Source organism: Hypanus sabinus, chromosome 3 (assembly GCF_030144855.1).
Source record: "Hypanus sabinus isolate sHypSab1 chromosome 3, sHypSab1.hap1, whole genome shotgun sequence".
In the NCBI taxonomy this organism is placed as follows: Eukaryota; Metazoa; Chordata; class Chondrichthyes; order Myliobatiformes; family Dasyatidae; genus Hypanus; species Hypanus sabinus.
In genome coordinates this window covers 25,462,832-25,485,157 of record NC_082708.1, presented here as the reverse complement: position 1 = coordinate 25,485,157, position 22,326 = coordinate 25,462,832, and the positions used below count along the sequence as shown (strand labels likewise).

Sequence of the window (22,326 nt, the reverse complement as noted above, 5' to 3'; positions counted from 1 at the left end):
TAAGGAATGCTCATGAAAGGCTCTGTCAAGATAGACGTGGCACAGGGAGTTCATTGATGAGCTTCAGCCTCTAAACGTGGGATTTATTTTTATAATTTTTAAAAGAATGAAGTATTTCAATTTTTAAAACTAGATTTCTGTCTATCATAACCAAATAACCCAGTGGGCTGTTGTATTTTCCTATGTTTGTGGTGTGTCTAACTTTAATCCTGCTAACAGCAACCTTTGGCCCAATGAGTGAGGAACAAAGCTCAGTTTCTGAAAAACTTTATTTATCTCAAAAAGTACAACCCAGAGAATTGTGTTTCAATCAAAGAACACAAAGTGAGATCTCACTGCTTCCATAAACTTTGGGTCTGCGTGCTCTGTCCAGAGTAAACAGCGACCAGCAAACATTGTGAAGCTCATTATGATGACAAAAGGAAAATCAGAAAAACCGAATGTAGTTTTCAGTCTCCAAATGCACTGCCATAATCTTTATGATCCCATTGCCCTTTTAAATACAAATGAAAGTCAAAATGCTGGATACATAATTATAACTTATCACTTACCAACACATTCCCATTTCTAAAACATCCACTTTGCATCTTAAAAACAAAGGGTTCATTAACTCTTGCCCTCACAAAAACAGCTCAACTTGGAACTTAATACTGGTAGAGAAATCCGTTATCTGCATCATCTTAAAAACACATTGCAATGCTTTTTTGGGGATGTAATACCAAGGAATACGTTTCATTCTTTAAACTGAAAATAAATTTAAGATGTATTTCACTGAACATACAGGATGACCAGATATTGCAGTGATTTGCTTCTTAAACTTGAGCATGTGAACGAACGAAGCCCATCTGTTGCAACTGCAACAGAAATCTCAAACCATAATTACTGTTTGGATTGAAGAATTCTTTATAGCGGATACGAATTATAATCACGTGGCAGGAAGCGAAAATAGTGATAAGTTATGGCTGAGAACTGGATCCCTGCACAGGAACACCTGCTCACAAATATCTTTGTGCAGCTTCACTTTATTGTACACTGAAGTTGGGCAAAGGAATTTGAGAGAAGAGTTTCTGGACAACAAGGTTCAGCTTCATCAACATTCCACTTTAAGGGGTGTCATACTGTGCTTGTAGTCAGGTTCTGTGCATCACCTACAGCTGCACATTAGTTCTCATGGGGGAAGTTAGAATTATTTGACCAGGGATCAGAACTTCGCCTTCCAGGGGTGGGTCTCCAAATATTATCGAGGTTCTTCCAGGGATCAAACATTCGCCCAAGGTCATCTATTAGGCCAGGTGTTGGGTTCTCTCCTCCTATAAGGTCAACGCTTGCCATTGAGTTGTTGCTTGTGGGAGTGTTGAAAGTCAGGCTGTTGTCTCGACAGGTGGACCAGATTGGGTTGCTGAAGGGAGTGGTGGACCAGAGGCTGTTGTTGGAGTTACCCAAAAGGATTGACTAAAGTGAGAAGGAAACAAATAAAAGTTCATTTAAAATTGTTATGGGTACCAGATATTGGCACAAGAGCAAGGAACTGTTAATTCACGACTAGGAAAGACTGCATGATAAAAAACAAAGTTGGAATAAACATTATTCAGTCACAAACAGCTGAGCAAACTGCAAGGTATTTATTTCTAAGGCTCCAAGTTTAATTTTCTGACTGTGCTGTACCTTTCATAAAGGAAGCTAGTGATACTACAACCAGCACATCATTTCACTGATCACAGTGCAATTGCCGAAATGGAGGTTCCTTTGTTTTTTGTTTGAAGTGGTGGTCAATGCAATTAAGGTACACCAACCGAGCTGTTGGGTAGGTGGATTTCAGGCTTTTACAGTAACAGACAAGGTCATGTAATTTAGTTCCAAACTGGAGATTTGTACAATTTGCCATGCCGATCCTGTGGTGACAGCACTGACATTCAAGGTAGTTGACATCATGGCTTGAAGAGGGGCCAATGAGGCTCTGTCACCTCTAGGTTGTATCTTGCAAAGGATCACAACGCAGTGGAGGAAGAAGTGAATATTGCAATTGGATGAAATGTCTCTAACATTGGTTGCTTTGACCAGAAAGGTGTGGAGCTTCTCAGGCAAACCATACTCAACTTTTCATGTGGCTATTCACCATGCTCCTGGCTTGTGCCTTATGTCTGGTGGACAAAGCACTGACCGGTCAAGATGCATCTCACCTGCCACAGGACACCCAACCTCTGGGCTGTTGTTGCAGCTATCACTGTACGTTTCAAACCTGCTTCCCTGGGCAGAGAATTCCACAGATTCAATATTCTCTGGGGAAAACAGTTTCTCCTAACCTCTGTCCTAAATATACTGCCCCAAATGTTGAGTCCATGTCCCCTATCTAGTCTCACTTATAAACTGAAACAACTTTCCTGCTTTTATGCTATCTATCCCTTTAATAATGTTATACAAAATCCTCTCTCATTCTTCTGAATTCCAGCGAGTATAGTCCCAGGTGTCTCATTCTCTCCTCAAGAGGCTAACCCCAATGCCTCCAGAATCAAACTGGTGAATGTCCCCTGCACTGCCTCCAAAGCAGGAATGTCTTTCCTAAAGTATCCTCAAGGTCTTGGTAGTCAGGGTAGAGAAAAGTCACAAAATTGTGAAGAGACGACCAGGAGTCTCACAGCTTGGGCTCAACGGATGCTTGCCATATTACGATTTAATTCCAGAGTGTATGACCTTTCCTCTGAACCTCAAACCCAATGCACAAATACAAAATACACTTTTTCTCCACTTGTTAAGAGATCAAATATCAATTCCTTTCAGCCACTTGTATATAAATCTGCATTCCAGCACATCACAAGCACCAGTCTGTCTGCCATCAAGGACATATATATACAGAATGGTGCCAGAAAAAGGCTGGCAATATCATGAAGGATCTCACCCACGCTGCTCATGGACAGTGTGTCCCACTCCCATCAGGCAAGAGGCTACACAGTATCCATACCAGGATCACTAGTCTCCAAAAGTTACTTCCCCCCAAGCCAACAGGTTGATCAACACCTCCAGCCATTAACCCTTCCTACCACCATCACTACATACATGTCACCATGTCACTTTATGTACATACTAATATAAATATATTTTATATAAAATATAAAAACAGCTGATTGTATTTAATTGGATTGATTTTATGCTTGTGTTTTTATTGTGTTCTTTATGCTTCATGTTTTTATGCTGCACTGGATCTAGAGTAATCATTTTGTTCTCCTTTACATTGATGTAGTAAAGAATGATTATAAACAATCTTGATATCCTTCCACACAAACTTCCTTTTCCTTCTGTAAATGAATTATCAATAAGTGGAATCAAACTGAAGCTTGCACTGACACCGAACACATCTACTTGTTTGGTATTACTTACTGGAGTTGAGTGAGTTGGAGAGACAGTACTGGTTGGCCAGCTATTGCAAGCATCATTAGGTGCATCCCAAATCGACGTAGATGGAGAGCTGTAATCAAGCCAATTATGGCCAACTTCGTGATTGACAAAGGTTGCTCTTGAGAGTACGTGTGGGCTGAAGACTTCTGAAATAGAACAACAATGTATATCAACTATCTCTTATATATAATGGAAACAATTACTTAACTGGGACTTGTGGGGTGTTAATAATAAATATATAAGCAGCATTAGCATCCTAGACCAGGGGTAGGAAAAAAAACTTTGCTGATATGTGGCATGCACCGCCATTCCCTTATTCTTTATACGCCACACGATTTAAAAAAAACATAATGTTCATCTTTACTACCAAATGGAGAATTTTTTTTTACAACCCAACAGCATCAAGATGTTTTCAGATTAAATATTTCACGCAGCTTGGCACCAGCTGTTGGATGATATGTGTTGAAATCCTCGCAGACCCCAGTGTACACATCGGCATTTGGATAGTAAGTAGTTGGGCTGGTGGAGGTTGGCTTTTACTCTGCATATAATTTTTCTTATGTTGTGTGTAAGTGTACACCAGATATTCAGTGACAATAATGATAAACACGGTATGTAGATTAGCACTTTTATGAATATTTTTTAAAGATCTAATCATGTTTAAATAAGTTTTCTATTTCGATCTGTTATACTTTTATTAATAGCAAAACAAAGAATATATGTAAATAAACAACATAATTCATCTCTTTTCCTTAAAAAGTCCATTAATTATTATTACTCATTCGTTAATCTTTGATCATCTCTGCTTGAGATATAGCATGTGGAAGATTTAAAAAAAATATTGCCAATAGGGCCGCACCCCTGCTCCAGATGTTCTATCACTAACTACAGTAAAATTACCACTGCCAGAATAGAGTTGTATACATAAAGATGCTTAACTCCGATATGGAGATCTCTCAACCAAGGTCACCAGTCATGGACATTTACATGTAAACACCAGCAATATAAAAATTGTCTGCAGTTAATTCTCCTTTCTGGTGCACTAAACAACCAATACAGGTACAGTGACAAGTGACACTGGATTTGCATGTGGCTCTGATTTATAAACATAATCTGCATTTTACACTGCAGTACAAATCTCCTTCATAAAGATCAAGAGTCTTAGAACAGAATATTTTAAAAACGCAAAATGTATTTAACATACAGAATACTTCTCAAATGAATATCTTAATCTCAATAATAGAGTTTATACTCTATTGAGCCTTTTAAAAAAAAATCTGCAACATCATCTACCCAATTGTTAGCTCTGTGGCGCCATCAAGATTTTGGATGATACCACCAGTAAAAAGGACATTATTGTTGTTTACTAGAGCCCTGAAATTCACATTGATTGTAGATAAAGCTTCCCCAGCTCAAAACATGGATATATTTGCAAACAAGGGAAAATCTACAGATGCCAAAAATCAATGTAATTACACACAAAATGCTGGAGGAACTGACCTCAGCAGGCCTGGAAGCATCTATGGAAAAGAGTAAACAGTCAGCGTTTCAGGCCCAGACCTTTCATCAGGACCCTGTTATGTTGATGAAGTTTCTTGGCCTGAAACGTTGACTGTTTACCATTTTCCATAGATGCTGTCTAGCCTGCTGAGGTCCTCCAGAATTTGGTGTGTATTACATATACACCTGCAATCACACTTCTACTTGGGATGCAGGATTAAGCTGCCTTAAAGGGCAGATTATTTCCCCAAAGCAGCATGAGATCCCCCCTTCTCCAGTCCTTTACCTTTCCTTCCCACCTGGCTTCACCAATCACCTTCTAGCTTGCCCTTCTTCCCCTGCCCCCACCTTTTATTTTGGCCTCTTTCCCCTTTCTTCTCAGTCCTGATGAAGGGTCTTGCCCAAAATGTTGACTGTTCATGCTTTTCTGTAAGATTCTGCCTGACCTGCTGAGTTCCTCCAGCATTTTGTGTGTGTCGATTTGGATTTCCAGGATCTGCAGAATTTCTCACGTTTATTAATTAAAAATAGATAACTCAGACTATATGGCAGGCGAACCTGGACATCTCCATCTAACATTGCTAGTGGTTGTTATTTACTTTACATAATGTTAATTATTATCTGGATTCCCCTCATTGACACTGATTTTGTAAACAATTCACATCAAACTTTCATGCTCAAAAACATCCTCATTCATCATCAAGGATGCAAAGTTCAATGTAAAATTTATTATCAAAGTACATGCAACCACACGTCACCAAATATACCCTGAGATTCTTTTTCCTGCAGGCGTGCTTAACAAATCTGTTGAACAGTAACTAAATAGGATCAATGAACAAACTTTGCAAATGCAAATATAGATTAATAGCAATAAATAACAAGTGCATGAAATAACAAGATAAAGAATCCTTAAAGTGAGATCATCCGTAGTGAGAATACAAGAAATAAAATTAGTGTAGTTATCCTCTTTTGTTCAAGAATCTGATGGTTGAGGGGTAGTAACTGATCTTGAACCTAGCTCTGCAAGTCCCAAGGCACATGTACTTTCTAACTTAGGACAGCAGTGAGAAAAGAGCATGGCCTGAGCAGTGAGGATCTTTGATGATGGATGCTGCTTTTCTATGGCAATGTTTTATCTCAATGTGTTCAATGGTTGGGAGGGCTTTGCCCATGATGTACTGGGCCGAATACACTACCTTTTGTAGGATTTTCCACTTAAAGGCATAGTTGTTCCCATACCAGGCTGTGATGCAACCAATCAGCTCACTTTCCACCACACATCTACAGAAGTTTGCCAAGATTTTTGATGACATGCCGAAGCTCTGGAGACTCCCCAGGAAGCAGAGGTACTTGCATTTATATTTATATGATGGGTCCAGGACAGGTCCTCTGAGATTGTGACACCCAGGAATTTAAAGATACCGACCCTCTCCACCTCTGATGTTTACTGGCTCATGGACCTCTGGTTTCCCTCTTTGATACAATCAGTTCCTTGGTTTTACTGACATATTGAGTGAGAGGTTGTTACTGCATCACTCAGCCCAATTTTCAATCTCCCTCCATTGTGCTAATTCATCACCACCTTCGATACAGCCAACAGTGGTGCTGTCAGCAAATGACTGTGTCATCACTGGGGAGGAGGGGAGAAGGGCATGGAAAAGAGGGTCTCTTCCACACAGTGATACTTATCGATACTACTGCATATGTTCAATGATCTCTCCCATCTGTTCCACACTCCCTTTGACTCCCTACCATTAGGCAGGAGATAGAACTCTCAGAATGGGAAACAACTACTTCCACCAGGCCACAAGTCTACTGAACTTCTTGCTACTACCCAGGCTTCATACATATGAAGCACCAGTAGTGTTAAACTGTTTACTTTTTAAACGCATGTCATAAATGCACCTTACTATTTGTTAATTTGAATTGAATTGAATTTGAATTGACGTTATTACTTACATTCTTAATATAGAAGGGGAATAAAAACCTTTATGTTATGCCTTCATCTAAATGTGCAATGTGCAACTTATAGTAATTTATAATAAATAGTATGTACAACAGGACAGTCAATATAATATACAGTTGCATCAGCACGAATTAATCAGTCTGATGGCCTGCTGGAAGAAGCTGTCCTGGAGCCTGTTGGTCCTGGCTTTTATGCTGTGGTACTGTTTCCCGGATGGTAGCAACTGGAACAGTTTGTGGTTGGGTTGACTCAGGTCCCCAATGAGCCTTCAGGCTCTTTTTAGAAACATAGAAAATAGGTGCAGGAGAAGGCCATTCGGCCCTTTGAGCCTGCACCGCCATTCAGTATGATCATGGCTGATCATCCAACTCAGAACCATGTACCTGCTTTTTCTCTATACCTCCTGATCCCTTTAGCCACAAGGGCCATATCTAACTTCTTCTTAAATATAGCCAATGAACCGGCCTCAACTGTTTCCTGTGGCAGAGAATTCCCCAGATTCACCACTCTCTGTGTGAAGAAATTTTTCCTTATCTCGGTCCTAAAAGGCTTCCCCTTTATCCTTAAACTGTGACCCCTTGTTCTGGAATTCCCCAACATCGGAAACAATCTTCCTGCATCTAGCCTGTCCAATCCCTTTAGAATTTTTTACGTTTCAATAAGATCCCCCCTCAATCTTCTAAATTCCAGCCAGTATGAGCCTAGTTGATCCAGTCTTTCTTCATATGAAAGACCTGCCATCCCAGGGATCAATCTGGTGAACCTTCTTTGTACTCTCTCTATGGCAAGAATGTCTTTCCTCAGATTAGGGGACCAAAACTGCACACAATTCTGTAGGTGCGGTCTCACCAAAGCCTTGTATAACTGCAGTAGAACCTCCCTGCTCCTATACTTGAATCTTTTTGCTATGAATGCCAACACACCATTTGCCTTTTTCATCGCCTGCTGTACCTGCATGCCCACCTTCAATGATTGGTGTACAATGACACCCAGGTCTCGTTGCACCTCCCCTTTTCCTAATCAGCCACCATTCAGATAATAATCTGTTTTCCTGTTCTTGCAACCAAAGTGGATAACCTCACAGTTATCTACATTAAATTGCATCTGCCATGAATTTGCCCACTCACCAAACCTATCCAAGTCACCCTGCATCCTCTTAGCATCCTGCTCACAGCTAACACCGCCGCCCAGCTTCATGTCATCTGCAAAATTGGAGATGCTGCATTTAATTCCCTTGTCTAAATCATTAATATATAATGTAAACAACTGGGGTCCCAGCACTGAACCTTGCGGTACCCCACTAGTCACTTCCTGCCATTCTAAAAAGGTCCCGTTTACTCCCACTCTTTGCTTCCTGTCTGCCAACCAATTCTCTATCCACATCAATACCATACCCCCAATACCGTGTGCTTTAAGTTTGCACACTAATCTCCTGTCAATACCCTTGTATTAATATGGCCCTTGTGGCTAAAGGGGATCAGGAGGTATAGACAGGACCTTGTCAAAAGCCTTTTGAAAATCCAAATATACCACATCCACTGGTTCTCCCCTATCCACTCTACTAGTTACATCTTCAAAAAATTCTATTAGATTTGTCAGACATGATTTTCCTTTCACAAATCCATGCTGACTTTGTCCGATGATTTCACCTCTTTCCAAATGTGCTGTTATCTCATCTTTGATAACCGATTCTAGCATTTTCCCCACCATCAAATGTCAGGCTAACCGGTCTATAATTCCCCATTTTCTCTCCCTCCTTTTTTTTAAAAAGTGAGGTTACATTAGCCACCCTCCAATCCTCAGGAACTAATCCAGAATCTAAGGAGTTTTGAAAAATTATCACTAACGCATCTACTATTTCTTGGGCTACTTCCTTAAACACTCTGGGATGCAGACCATCTGGCCCTGGGGATTTATCTGCCTTTAATTCCCTTCAATTTACCTAACACCACTACCCTACTAACATGTATCTCCCTCAGTTCCTCCATCTCACTAGACCCTCGGTCCCCTACTATTTCCGGAAGATTATTTATGTCTTCCTTAGTGAAGACAGAACCAAAGTAGTTATTCAATTAGTCTGTCATGTCCTTGTTCCCCATGATCAATTCACCTGTTTCTGACAGTAAGGGACCTACATTTGTCTTGACCAATCTTTTTCTTTTCACATATTCATAAAAGCTTTTACAGTCAGTTTTTATGTTCCCTGCCAGCTTTCTCTCATAATCTTTTTTCCCTTTCCTAATTAAGCCCTTTGTCCTCCTCTGCTGGACTCTGAATTTCTCCCAGTCCTCAGGTGTGCCGCTTTTTCTGGCTAATTTGTATGTTTCTTCTTTGGACTTGATACTATCCCTAATTTCCCTTGTCAGCCATGGGTGCACTACCTTGCCTGGTTTATTCTTTTGCCAAACTGGGATGAACAACTATTGTAGTTCATCCATGCGATCTTTAAATGCTTGCCATTGCATGTCCACCGTCAACCCTTTAAGTATCGTCTGCCAGTCTATCTTAGCTAATTCACGTCTCATACCTTCAAAGTTACCCTTTTTTAAGCTCAGAACCTTTGTTTCTGAATTAACTATGTCACTCTGCATCTTAATGAAGAATTCCACCAAATTATGGTCACTCTTACCCAAGGGGCCTCGCACGACCAGATTGCTAACTAACCCTTCCTCATTGCTCAATACCCCATCTAGAATGGCCTGCTCTCTAGTTGGTTCCTCAATATGTTGGTTCAGAAAACCATCTTGCATACATTCCAAGAAATCCTCTTCCTCAGCACCCTTACCAATTTGGTTCACCCAATCTATACGTAGATCGAAGTCACCGATTATAACTACTGTTCTTTTATTGCATGCATTTCTAATTTCCTGTTTAATGCCATCCCCAACCTCACTACTACTGGTGTATACAACCAGTATACACCAGGTGTATAGGTGGCCTGTATACAACTCCCACCAGTGTTTTCTGCCCCTTAGTATTATGCAGCTCTACCCATATCAATTCCACATCCTCCAGGCTGTCATTCCTTTCTATTGTGTTTATATCCTCTCTAACCAGCAATGCTACCCCACCTCCTTTTCTTTCCTGTCTATCCCTCTTGAATATTGAATATCCCTGTATGTTGAGCTCCCATCCGTGGTCACCCTGGAGCCATGTCTCTGTGATCCCAACTATATCATATTCATTAATAACTATCTGCACATTCAATTCATCCACCTTGTTACGAATGCTCCTCGCATTGACACACAAAGCCTTCAGGTTTGTTTTTACAACACTCTTAGCCCTTATACAATTATGTAGAAAAGTGGCCCTTTTTGATTTTTATACACCTGTCTTTGTAAATGTCCTGAATAGTGGGACGCTCAAATCTACAGATTGCCTGGGCTGTCCGCACCGCTCTCTGCAGAGTCCTGACCAGGCAGCAATGCAGCCAGTCAGGATGTTCTTAATTGCCGCTGTAGAAAGTTCTTGGATTCAGGAGCCCATACCAAACTTCTTCAATCATCTGAGGTGAAAGAGACACTGTCGTGCCTTTTCACCAACACAGCCAGTATGTATAGACCACGTGAGATCCTCAGTGATATTTATGCCGAGGAACTTAAAGCTGTTCCCCCTCTCAACCCCAAATCCATTGATATCAATAGGGGCTAGCCTGTCTCCATTTCTCCTGATGTCCACAGCCAGCTCCTTTGTTTTTGTGACATTGAGGGATAGGTTTATTCATGGAAATATTACTTTGTGTTGTGTGTTTGAGTTATATGTACTGTGTTGTGCACCTTAGTCCAGAGGAACATTGTTTCATTTGGTGGTAAACATGGGTATGGTGGAACGACGATAAACTTGATTTGAATTTAATGGCAATTTATGTTCTCTATAGCTTCCTAATAATATGCAGATACCCTTTTATCTTATTCACTTAATATCCAGTCACCTTATCTGAACCGTTCTTACTCTGAAAAGTAGAGTGGTAATGATCTCGGCTACACATTAAATCAGGAACCACATACCCTGAAAATGCATTGGTAAGAATCTGGCAAGAGCTCAACAATGCTTTCAGTTCAGCATTTTTATCAATCAGACCAGGTAAAATGTTAAGTTGACCTGCAACTGTGCCAGTTTCTAATGACATATGAATGAATGTTGAAATTAGAGCTCAAGAGGCTCCGATGGTAACAACAACTAAGATGACAAATTGCTCAAGGCTGATGAACCATAATCTGCAGCAGAGAGACAGCAGATGAATTAATTTATCTTTGAGAATTCCCTCAATTTCATAATGGTTGTCTGAATATCTAAGAATATTTTGAGATTGTGACCATCAAGATGGATATGGGGGAACCATTGGATTTAAAAAATACATTTTCAAAAAGCATTTGATAAGATAATTGGGATCCTGGTATTTGGGGAGGGATATTTATTGGCCAAAGACACTTAAACAACAGTAACATCCTGAAGGGTATAGATAGGGTAAAAGCAAGCAGCTCCCCCCACTGAGGTTGGGTGAGATTAGAACCAGATACAGATCATGCGCTAAGGGTGAAAGATGAAATATTTAAGGGGAACTTCTTCACAAAGATGTGGAATCAGCTGTCAGCGGGAAGTAGTGAATGCTGATTTGATTGCAACATTTTGATAAATACATGGGTATATGGACGGCTATGGCCCAGGTTTGGGTTAATGGGACTAGGCAGAATAGCAGACACTAGGTGAGTTGAGGGGCCTGTTTCTGTGCTGTGGAGCTCTGGCTCTAAGACTATCAAGAGCACGTAATTTCTGTGGACGGGTGAAGGAGGTGATGATGGCTGCGGGCAAGGAAAGAAGTGCAAAGTGGATGGATTCTCTTCAACAGAAGTTTAAGGCAAGGTAGCTCAAATTTACATAGAAGGAAATGGCTGTTTCAAATGTCCCTTCTGTGCTAAGAATGGCAACATGGGTTAGGAGAAAATAAAAATCAAGGTAAAGCACCTGATCTTGCCAGCAGGGGATCATGTTTTGTGAAAAGTAACTACCCCAAATTCTAGTTGTCTTATCACCCATATGAATTCTGACAGCTAATTTTGAACCAAGGTTTCAAAGCAGTTTTCATACTAAACAGTGACCTTTTTCCAGGGAAGAATTCAAGCTGCTTTACATTAGTATCTGCTTATGTGGTCTATAACGTTACAGTAATAATCAACCACACACTGAAACACTGCAAGGTGAAATACTTGATGTTTTGATGTCACATAGCACTGCTAGTGAAGTAGCAAGGTAAGGCATCCTACTACGTCTTAGAAAAATTTGTAAAAAGTCCCAGATGTTTATGTGCTCAAAGGAAAAACACAACAGATGATACTGCATAGACTACTAAGGAAGTTCTAACAAACAAGTTACTCATTTAGTTTATCAACATTACCTCCAGTAAGATTGAAAGAATTACTTGGTCCAAAAGCTGAAAATGAGTTGGGAGTAGCAAACTCAGAAGTGGTGTTGGCATTAATACTGCATGGACTCAGCAAACTGGAGCTGAAAGGCAAAGAAGAAATGCTAAACACTCTTTTTGCACCACACTTTGAGGACTGATAAGTACTAATGACCACCTTTAGTTTTAAAGAGAAGGGTGGCATGGGAGCATAGCAGTTAGCGTAACATTATAACAGCACCACCTTCTGCCACTGCCCACAAGCAGTCTGTACATTCTCCCCATGACCGCATGAGTTTCCTCTGGGTGCCCTGGTTTCCTCCCACATTCCAAAGATATATGGGTTTTTAAGTTAATTGGTCATATAATTAGGCTCTGCAGGCTGTTACTGTGTTGCATCTCTAAATAAAGAATTTAACAATGTGCTTAGAAATTATGTTTATGAAATTTTGCTTTACATAATATTACAAAAAGTAGACTTTAATTTTAGGCTGTCATTTAGTGCTGTAATTGAAAGAAAGAGAGGTACAAAATAGAAAAGAATAGTTTTCCAGTTCAATGCCAAACTTAATTAGATAAATCACATCCATTACCTGGTATCTGACTCATCACTGTCAAAAGAAGCAACACCCGGACAATAAGGAATGTTGCCACAGGCTTCTGTTTTGTTCAAGGCTGCTTTCAGTGGACCAGTGCTCCCTGCAAATATATTTTTAAAAAATTGTGAACTGAGCATTTAATGCGGAGTTTGAGCATTCTTACAATGAATTGTTAATGTAGGTAGAGGTTAATACCTGGACTCTTGTCGTAACCTGCAGCCACAGCAGCAAAAGTAGGGTTGCCATTTTTCCCAGGGAGAGAGGGTGTTTTTGTGATTTTGGATTTGCCACTACTTGTTGGTTTACTACAATCACTGCAAGAGGAATATAGGAAAGAAAAAGAACATACTCAGAAAGTTAAGATATTGGAAAATACAGAGCATTGTATAGCTGTAAAATCAGTTGCAATCAGTTCATAAACATATATAGAATACATGCACATATTTGCATTTATGTGAATAAATGTGTGAAATATTTAACCAGCTTCACATTTCTCCAATTGAAAAGGATGCTTCTAACATGCCCAGCACATTTAATAGCTCTCAATCTGAGAATTTCAAGATCACCTTCTATTATAGATTGTACTAGACCAAAAATAATACAAGTACGTAAAAGGGAACATGAGCTATATTTTTTTAGGAACTTTGAATAGTTTGATTATAGTAGAAACTACTTATCAATAATTTGACATGGATTTAGGTGATTTCTGGTCATTCGTGACTGGAGGGTTGGGGAGGAAAGGAAGTTGCTTAACTACTGCCAGGCTGAGCTGTGCTCTTGATAGTTGAACACTTTTGATACAAGTTGGACAATCAGATTCACGAACAATGAGCATCTTTCTGCTTTGGAGTCTAGGCCAGGGGTTCCTAATCTGGGGTCACTGGACCCATGGTTAATGGTAGGGGTCCATGGCACAAAAAAAAAGGTTGGGAATCCCTGGTCTAGGCAGAGGGGTTTAACCATGCCCAAACAATTACCAATCAAACCCTAGAGAGTACAGTGGAGACACAAGAGACTGCAGATACTGGAATCTGGAGCAAAATAAATGTGAGGCACTCGGCAGATCAAGCAGTATCTGTCCTGACCCTAAATGCCAACATCCCTTGATATGCTATAGTCTGTACAGTTTAGTATTCCAGATTACAATATGTAAAGTTTGGAAATTTGATCTTGTGTTAAGTTGGCCATGAAAGATGGAACAACCTATTGACAACCAAGATTGATAATACAAAGAAAGATACTTGGACAAAGTATCAAGGGGTCTGGTTTGCCTGGCTTTCAGGAGATCACAGAGCAAAGAAAATGAATTAATATTAACCAAGCAACTAAGAAATCCATGTGCATGTTTATAAACCTTTCTTTAATTGGTTATGCTTAGCTACAGATGGGATTAGTTGGTGACTGAAGAATAAAATATGCCATCAGCAAAACAGCATAAATGAGCTGTTGGGAAAGTGATGGAGAGAGCAAAATAATAAAAAGCAAGTAATAGTCAATTTAAATAAATAGAGGAATACACCAGCTCTGTCCTACAGTTAATGTCCTCCTCCAGCTGAAAGCGTACTAGCATTCAATACGTCTAAGAACTGGATTTTCAACAAATTTAAATCCTTATTTCTGCTAGTTCAACAAATTACAATCCCAGTTTACAAATATGCAAAAAATGGATTAATTTCCAACAGGCATCTATCGAAATATTTAACCCTACTGCCAGAGGGTTAAAAGGACCTTTTTCGGGTCTAATGACACACAATTCTATTATTTCTTGTGTGGTACTCCATGTCTGAGAAGATTGTGAAAGAACTATTTGTAAAGTTGACTAGGCATGCCCAAGGAAATTGAAAACCAAGGATGGTAAATAGAAATTTAAACAAAAATATTAACATACGAATCTTACTCAGCAATACACAGGCACAAATGACTGAAGCACACCACTTACTAGGAATAACAATGATAAAACAAATGAAGGTAAGAAAGGCAGGGATAGATGATGCAATACATGAAATTATTTCAAATAAATAAAGCAAAATGGAACAGAAATCCAAGAACTGATTAAATTTATATTCACTAGAAAATTCTTTAGTCATATAGAATATCTATTTTGTCAAATATAAATTCTTCTTTTGCAAATCTAAACTTCGGCATACAGAGAAAGAAAACAAACAAGTTATGGAAAGTGAACTCTATACCTATTGTTGACAATGCTGCTGTAACTGGGAGCACGGAAAATTAAATTGTGTGATGACGCAGGTGGAGGAGATGGAGGTCCAGGCATAGGTGAACTTTGTCTCTTCAGGAAAACATCGGCATTAAGGGTCTGGATCGAGAGCTGCTGAAGACTGTCTGAACCTAGAAAAAAAAGCAAGTCCATAAATTTAAAACATCTTATGCATTAATAATCCACAATCCAATCCTTGTTTCGAAGCTTGACTTTTAAATTCTGTCTACTATACTGTAGTTAGTTTTCAATTCAAAAGGAAGCTGCAGAGTACAAACACGAACAAGTCTCTTGCTTGCAAACAAATTACACGCTCTATGGTTAACACATAACAACACCATTTCCTGTGGGATGCTTTCAAAATCACTGCACGTTGAAACTTGAAAATAGAGGTCAAATAGTATTTTGATGAATTAAATGCAAAATGCTGCGCTAGTGAAAAAAAAAATACATCCGTAATGATCAACTTACTGCTACTAGACTTGGGAACAGGTACAATGTCCCATTCTGGAGGTGGGGAGTCTTTCTCTCCCTCTGAACTGCTGCTGTTCCCCATTTCTTGGCCAGAACCACTTGACATAAACTTGACTAGTGGTGATGGTCTCCCATCTACTAGTTTACCAGGCACTAGAGATAAACAGATTTTGATAATCATTAGTTTTGGACATTATAAAGCACAACTTCTTAAAATGCATTTATAATTTAACAGAAATAAAATACTTACCTCTTTTTGGCATGCTCCTTAGCTTGGGGCAACTTGTCAATGTTGTTGATGGCATTTTGGTTGGAAAGGTTTTGCGCTGTTTGTTCTCTAATGGAGTAGTATATGGCAATTCTAGTGAGCTAAACACAAGAAAGCAACAATCAGTATTTAAGAAAATATATATCTTCTCTAAATATTTGGATGACAGATGGGCTTTACCTTGACTTAATGTCATTCTGGGTTTCCTTTTTGATATTTCCTAGGGATTTCTTTCCTTTATACTTCAACATCTGAAATACATCTGCATCATCTTTCTCTTTGACAGATGACATTGTTTTCCCTTTTTTCTTATCCGAATCTGGAGACTGCATACAAGAAAAAAAAGTTAGCCAACTTCTACCTGGAATTTTTAATCACAAATCATTTAATCCACCCTCAACATACATCCAGTTATTCAGCCAGTAACTCTACATGGATTTTCATCTTATCACTATGTCCTAGACACTAGCATCACGTCCCTCAAAGACACCTGAAATCGTTGGCAGTTGAAAATGCTTAATTGTTTACAAAAGGGTTGAGGGCATCATTTTGCATCTTATCATATAGACTGGTGGATAGTCACCCTAATTCCATCTCTCATACTCATTTACTTCAGAACCACTTTCTTGCACTAACCCATAATCAGTAGTGAATATACTCAAAATTCAGCCTCCACACAGTCCTTTGGGTGCAGTATCTTTCCACTATATACTGAACTTCAAAGACCAGGAAAACCAAGTTTTAAGTACACTGAGAAATCATGGTCTTTTACTGAAATGAAAGACAACCAACCTCTTTGAGGGGTGATTCAACGTCTGGATTGGATGTTTCAGTGGTAGTGGATGAGCTGTCTTCATTATCTGCATCTTTTAATTCATCCTCCAGTGGTTTTCCTTTTACCCGTTTGTCTTTCTCTTCACGTTTTTTCTGTGCTTTAGTTTTGCGCTGTAATTTTACTTTCCCTGTAAATCACGGCAAGAAATAGTTTGCAACTTCAGTGGAAATTTCAAAGGTTTAAGCCTTTATGTATTGGTTTGGACTAATGACAAAACATGCTTGGACAAAAGGTTTGGGTATGTAGCCTGTGTCACCATAAAGCACTTTATTGCTGCAGTAAGATCCAACTTCTTGTTGTGAGCTAATGTCAGAAAAGTAGGGCTGTATTTCTGGAGTATGTGGTTGGGGGGGTGAGAAAAACAGACCAAGACAAAGTACATCACTACACAGTTCAATCATCTGATGCCTTTCCTACAGCAGTTTTCACAGAATAGACTAACCATCTTAGGCAAGAGTGATGTGAGTGGCACTAGGCAGGTGGCAGATCTTCATTTACAAAATAAATAAAATTAAAATTTCGGTATCCTTAAAACTGTTCTCAACTTGGGACTTAAAGTTCTATAGAGAAACCAAACTTAAAACTATATGAATGGGGAAATCCAAATATTTGCATTAGCTATTTAAAACAAAAAAGCCAAGAGGTCATTCACCTCAAACCAGCTTCCCAGCTCACTAATAAAGATGGATTCAAGAATATAAGCATTAGGAGGTTAATAACTAGTTGTTGGTAGGACATTCGTTAGTAAAATGTTATTTGTTTTGTTCATTTATAAGAGATGAGGATGAATTTCTTTAGCCAAAGGGTAATGAATCTGTAGAATTTATTGCCATTGGGTTACTTAAAGCAGTGGTTGATAGGTACTTGATAGTCAGGGTGTCAAAGGTTATGCGGAGAAGGTACAAGAATGGTGGCGAGTGGGATAATAAATCAGTCATGATGGATGGTGGAACAGACTCAATGGGCCAAATAGCCTAATTCCATTCCAGGTATTATGGTCTCAAACTTCTTTACCGTGCAACATGTCACCAACTTTGGAATCATTCACAACTGAGTATTGATGCTACTTAAAATCTCATCAAGATCGTTAGAAAGATGACAGTCAGCAGATCTGGCATATTTCTGTTCACAGGCCTCCCATCTGTGAAGTAACCTTTTAATATCACCACTTTATCACTTCCATTGAGCCAATTTTGCATCCAAAAGACTAACTCACTCTAGATCACATATTCTCACCTTGTAGACCAGCCAATCATGTGGGGCTTTGTCAAAGGCCTTTCAGAAGCCTATGTAAAGTAGGTCTACGACCGTGCCCTCAACAAACCTCTTCAAAAACAAAACACAAATTTTTGAGAATTTTCCATGCACAAAGCCATGCTGGCAGTCTTCCATTCCCCATCAGGAAGGCCTTAAAGCCCTCTTGCTTCTTTCTACAATAAATATCGAACCAGTTCCCTTCCACCTTGCTGAACTTTCTTTTGCCCTGACCAAAACTCTCTTTTGACTCCTCTCTTTCCACCAAACAAAGGTATAGTCATGGGGATCCATGTGAGCCCTAGCTATGCATTGGTTATGTGGAACAGTCACAAACACGAGAAAATCTGCAGATGCTGGAATTCCAAAGTAACACACACACAATGCTGGAGGAACTCAGCAGGCCAGGCAGCATCTATGGAAAAGTTTGCAGTTGACATTTTGGGCAGAGACCCTTCATCAGGATTCTTTTCCACAGATACTGCCTGACCTGCTGAGTTCCTCTAGCATTTATGTGTTGGATATAGAATAATTCCTGTTCCGAACTTTCTCTGGTAGCACTCCATCTCTTTCTCCGTTACACTGATGAATGCATTGGTGCAGATTCTTGCACCCATGCAGAACTCAATTTTAACACTTGGCCGCCAGCTTTGCACCCTGCTCTTAAATTCATGTGATCATTTCTGATACTTCTCTCCTTTTTCTAGTTCTCAGGGGACAAACAGTCCACTAATATTTACTAGACTCCCACATTATCACAAACTACATCTCTTTCCACCTTGTCTTTCCTAAGGATGCCATTTCTTTCTCCCAGATTCTCTATCTCAGCCATATGTGTACTCACGATGAGGATTTCCGTTCCAGGACATCTGAAAGGCAATCCACTTTCAGGAAGTGTGGCTTCACTTCTGCTGTGGTTGAAGGAGCCCAATCTTGCACCTCCTTTGTCTTTCATACTTCTGTTGTCACTCTGCCTCCCTCCTAGACAGTACAGAGATAGTTTCCCTCCTACTCACCTGTCACCTCATGAGCCTCTACATCCAACTTATTATGTTTACTCATTTCCACCAGCTGCACAATCTTAACACCAGCCATATCTCCTCTGTACCCCTATCTGTCATAGGCAGGCAGCACTTCCCCTGACTCTCTGGCCCACTCATCCCTCTATATCTATCCATCCTTGACCCCTGGCACTTAAGCCTGCCAACACAGTAGATGTAGCACTTGCCCTTACAGCTTCCCACTCACCACCATGATTCAGGGACTTAAACAGCCCTTCCAGGTGAGGCAAAAGTTCACATGCATCTCTTTCAACTTTGCCTACTGCATTTGGTGCTCCTGATGAGGCAACGAGGCTAAGTACAGACTGTACAACCGTTTTGTAGAGCACCTATGCTCAGTCAACAATGGCCTTCCCGAGCTCCCAGTTACAGACCAGTTCAACTCACCTTCCATTCCTATACTGACCAGCCATACTTGGTCTTCTCTGCTACCAGGATGAAGCCCAAACTACAGGAATACCACCTTCTTGTCTACAAACCCAATGGTATGGATATTCAATTTTCTAATTCAAGATAGCCCCTTTTGTTCTTTCTCCCTCTGTCACTCCTCCCACACATCTTTTGATCTTCCTCTGGTCCTCCCATTTGTTCCCTTTCCTACTACAAAATCTGACTGTCCAGGTAGTCCCATTATCTCTGCCTGCTCCTGCCCCACTGGATGTGCCCTCATACCTCAACATTCTATTCCCCCCCCCCTTGGTTCAGTCCCTTCCCAGCTACATCTGTGACACTTCATGCTCTCAATCTCCTCACTAACTTTCAATTCCCTGGCCTTGACCACCTCATTTTCACCATGGATGTCCAGTCCCTATACACTTCTATCCCCTATCAGGAGGCCTTAAAGCTCTCTGCTTCTTTCTCAATAAAAGAACCAGCCAGTTCCCCTCCACCACCACCCTCCTCGATCTGGCAGAACTAATCCTTGCCCTTAACAATTTGTACTTCAGCTCCTCCACTTCTCCAGACTCTAGGGGTAGCCATGTCACTCATATGGGTCCCAGTTAAACCTGCATTTTTGGTGGCTATGGAGAACAGTCCACTTTCCAAGCCTTCCCTGGTAATGCTCAACTCTTCCTCCTCAGACAACTGCATTGGTGCTGCTACATGCGCTCATGTTGAGCTAGTCGATTTCATTAACTTTGCATCTAACCCTGCCCTTAAATTCACTTGGTTCATTTCTGACAACTCCCTGCCCTTTCTTGATCTCTGCCTCCATCTGGGGAGACAAACTGCCAGCTGATAGCTTTTAAAAACCTAATGATTCCAACAGCTATCTTGACTCTTCCCACCCCGTCTTCTGTAAAAATGCTATTTCTTTTTCTCAGTTCCTTCATCTCTGCCACATCTACAGTGGTATGCAGAAGTTTGGGCGCCTCAGTCAAAATTTCTGTTACTGAGAATAGTTAAGTGAGCAGAAGATGAACTGATCTCCAAAAGTCAAAGTTAAAGATGAAACATTTTTTTCAACAGTTTAAGCAAAATTAGTGTATTATTTTTGTTTTGCACAATTTTAGAGTGAAGAAAAGGAAAGGAGCACCATGCAAAAGTTTGGGCACCCCAAGAGATTTGAGCTCTCAGATAACTTTTACCATGGTTTATTCACAGTCATTGTTAGGAAATGCCAGATGATGCAAATTTCAAAGCTTTATAAATACGCCGACTCATCAAACCTTGTCCCAACAATCAGCAGCCATGGGCTCCTCTAAGCAGCTGTCTAGCACTCTGAAAATTAAAATAAATGATGCCCACAAAGCAGGGGAAGGCTATAAGAAGATAGCAAAGCATTTTCAGGTAGCCGTTTCTTCATTTTGTAATGCAATTAAGAAATGGCAGTTAACAGGAATGGTAGAGGTCAAGTTGAGGTCTGGAAGAGCAAGAAAATTTTCCGAGAGAACTGCTAGTAGGATTGCTAGAAAGGCAAATCAAAGCCCCTGTTTGACTGCAAAAGACCTTCAGGAAGATTTAGCAGCCTCTGGAGTGGTGGTGCATTGTTCTACTGTGCAGCGACACCTGCACAAATATGACCTTCATGGAAGAGTCATCAGAAGAAAACCTTTCCTGCATCCTCAGCACAAAATTCAGTGTCAGAAATTTGCAAAGGAACATCTAAACATCCAGATGTAATAGTGGCCAAAGGAACTAGGGTAAAGGATGAACTGAAGGAAATTTATATTAGGCAAGAAACGGTGTTGGATAGACTGTTGAGTCTGAAGGCTGATAAGTCCCTGGGACCTTATGGTCTGCATCCCAGAGTACTTAAAAGAGGTGGCTCAAGAAATCGTTGACGCATTGGTAATCATTTTCCAATGTTCTATAGATTCAGGAACAGTTCCTGCTGATTGAAGGGTGGCTAATGTTGTCCCACTTTTCAAGACAGGAGGGAGAGAGAAAACAGAGAATTATAGACCGGTTAGCCTGACGTCAGTGGTGGGAAAGATGCTGGAGTCAATTATAAAAGAGGAAATTATGTCACATTTGGATAGCAGTAGAAGGATCAGTCTGAGTCAGCATGGACTTATAAAGGGAAAATCATGCTTGACTAATCTTATGGAGTTTTTTGAGGATGTAACTATGAAAATGGACAAGGGAGAGCCAGTGGATGTAGTGCACCTGGACTTCCAGAAAGCTTATGATAAAGTCCCACATAGGAGATTAGTGGGCAAAATTAGGGCACATGGTATTGGGGGCAGAGTACTGACATGGATTGAAAATTGACTGGCTGACAGGAAACAAAGAGTAGCGATTAATGGGTCCCTTTCAGAATGGCAGGCTGTGACCAGTGGGGTACCGCAAGGTTCGGTGCTGGGACCGCAGCTGTTTACAATATACATTAATGATTTAGATGAAGGGATTAAAGGTAACATTAGCAAATTTGCTGATGACACAAAGCTGGGTGGCAGTGTGAAATGTCAGGAGGATGTTATGAGAATGCAGGGTGACTTGGACAGGTTGTGTGGGTGGGCAAATGTATGGCAGATGCAGTTTAATGTGGATAAATGTGAGGTTATCCACTTTGGTGGCAAGAACAGGAAGGCAGGTTTACTATCTAAATGGAGTCAAGTTAGGAAAAGGGGAAGTACAACGAGATCTAGGTGTTCTTGTACATCAGTCAATGAAAGCAAGTATGCAGGTACAGCAGGCAGTGAAGAAAGCTAATGGCATGCTGGCCTTTATAACAAGAGGAATTGAGTATAGGAGTAAAGAGGTCCTTCTGCAGCTGTACAGGGCCCTGGTGAGACCCCACCTGGAGTATTGCGTGCGGTTTTGGTCTCCAAATTTGAGGAAGGACATTCTTGTTATTGAGGGAGTGCAGTGTAGGTTCACAAGGTTAATTCCCGGAATGGCAGGACTGTCATA

General features: G+C 40.3%; 1 protein-coding gene across 2 annotated transcripts in view; it reads right to left on the bottom strand.

Moving 5' to 3' along the window:
* Positions 1-251: 251 nt before the first annotated feature.
* The window catches only part of tmem131 (transmembrane protein 131), a 190,108-nt gene continuing 168,033 nt past the window's right edge, over positions 252-22,326 (bottom strand). For both annotated transcript variants that reach the window (XM_059963868.1, XM_059963869.1), the window contains 10 exons: positions 16,612-16,781; positions 16,000-16,145; positions 15,802-15,920; positions 15,549-15,704; positions 15,049-15,208; positions 13,055-13,173; positions 12,854-12,959; positions 12,255-12,364; positions 3,376-3,539; positions 252-1,452 (listed from right to left, as the gene is read on the bottom strand). In XM_059963868.1, coding sequence (XP_059819851.1) covers positions 1,162-1,452; positions 3,376-3,539; positions 12,255-12,364; positions 12,854-12,959; positions 13,055-13,173; positions 15,049-15,208; positions 15,549-15,704; positions 15,802-15,920; positions 16,000-16,145; positions 16,612-16,781 — 1,541 coding nt within the window. In that variant the 3' untranslated portion in view covers positions 252-1,161. The remainder of the gene's footprint in view (positions 1,453-3,375; positions 3,540-12,254; positions 12,365-12,853; positions 12,960-13,054; positions 13,174-15,048; positions 15,209-15,548; positions 15,705-15,801; positions 15,921-15,999; positions 16,146-16,611; positions 16,782-22,326) is intronic.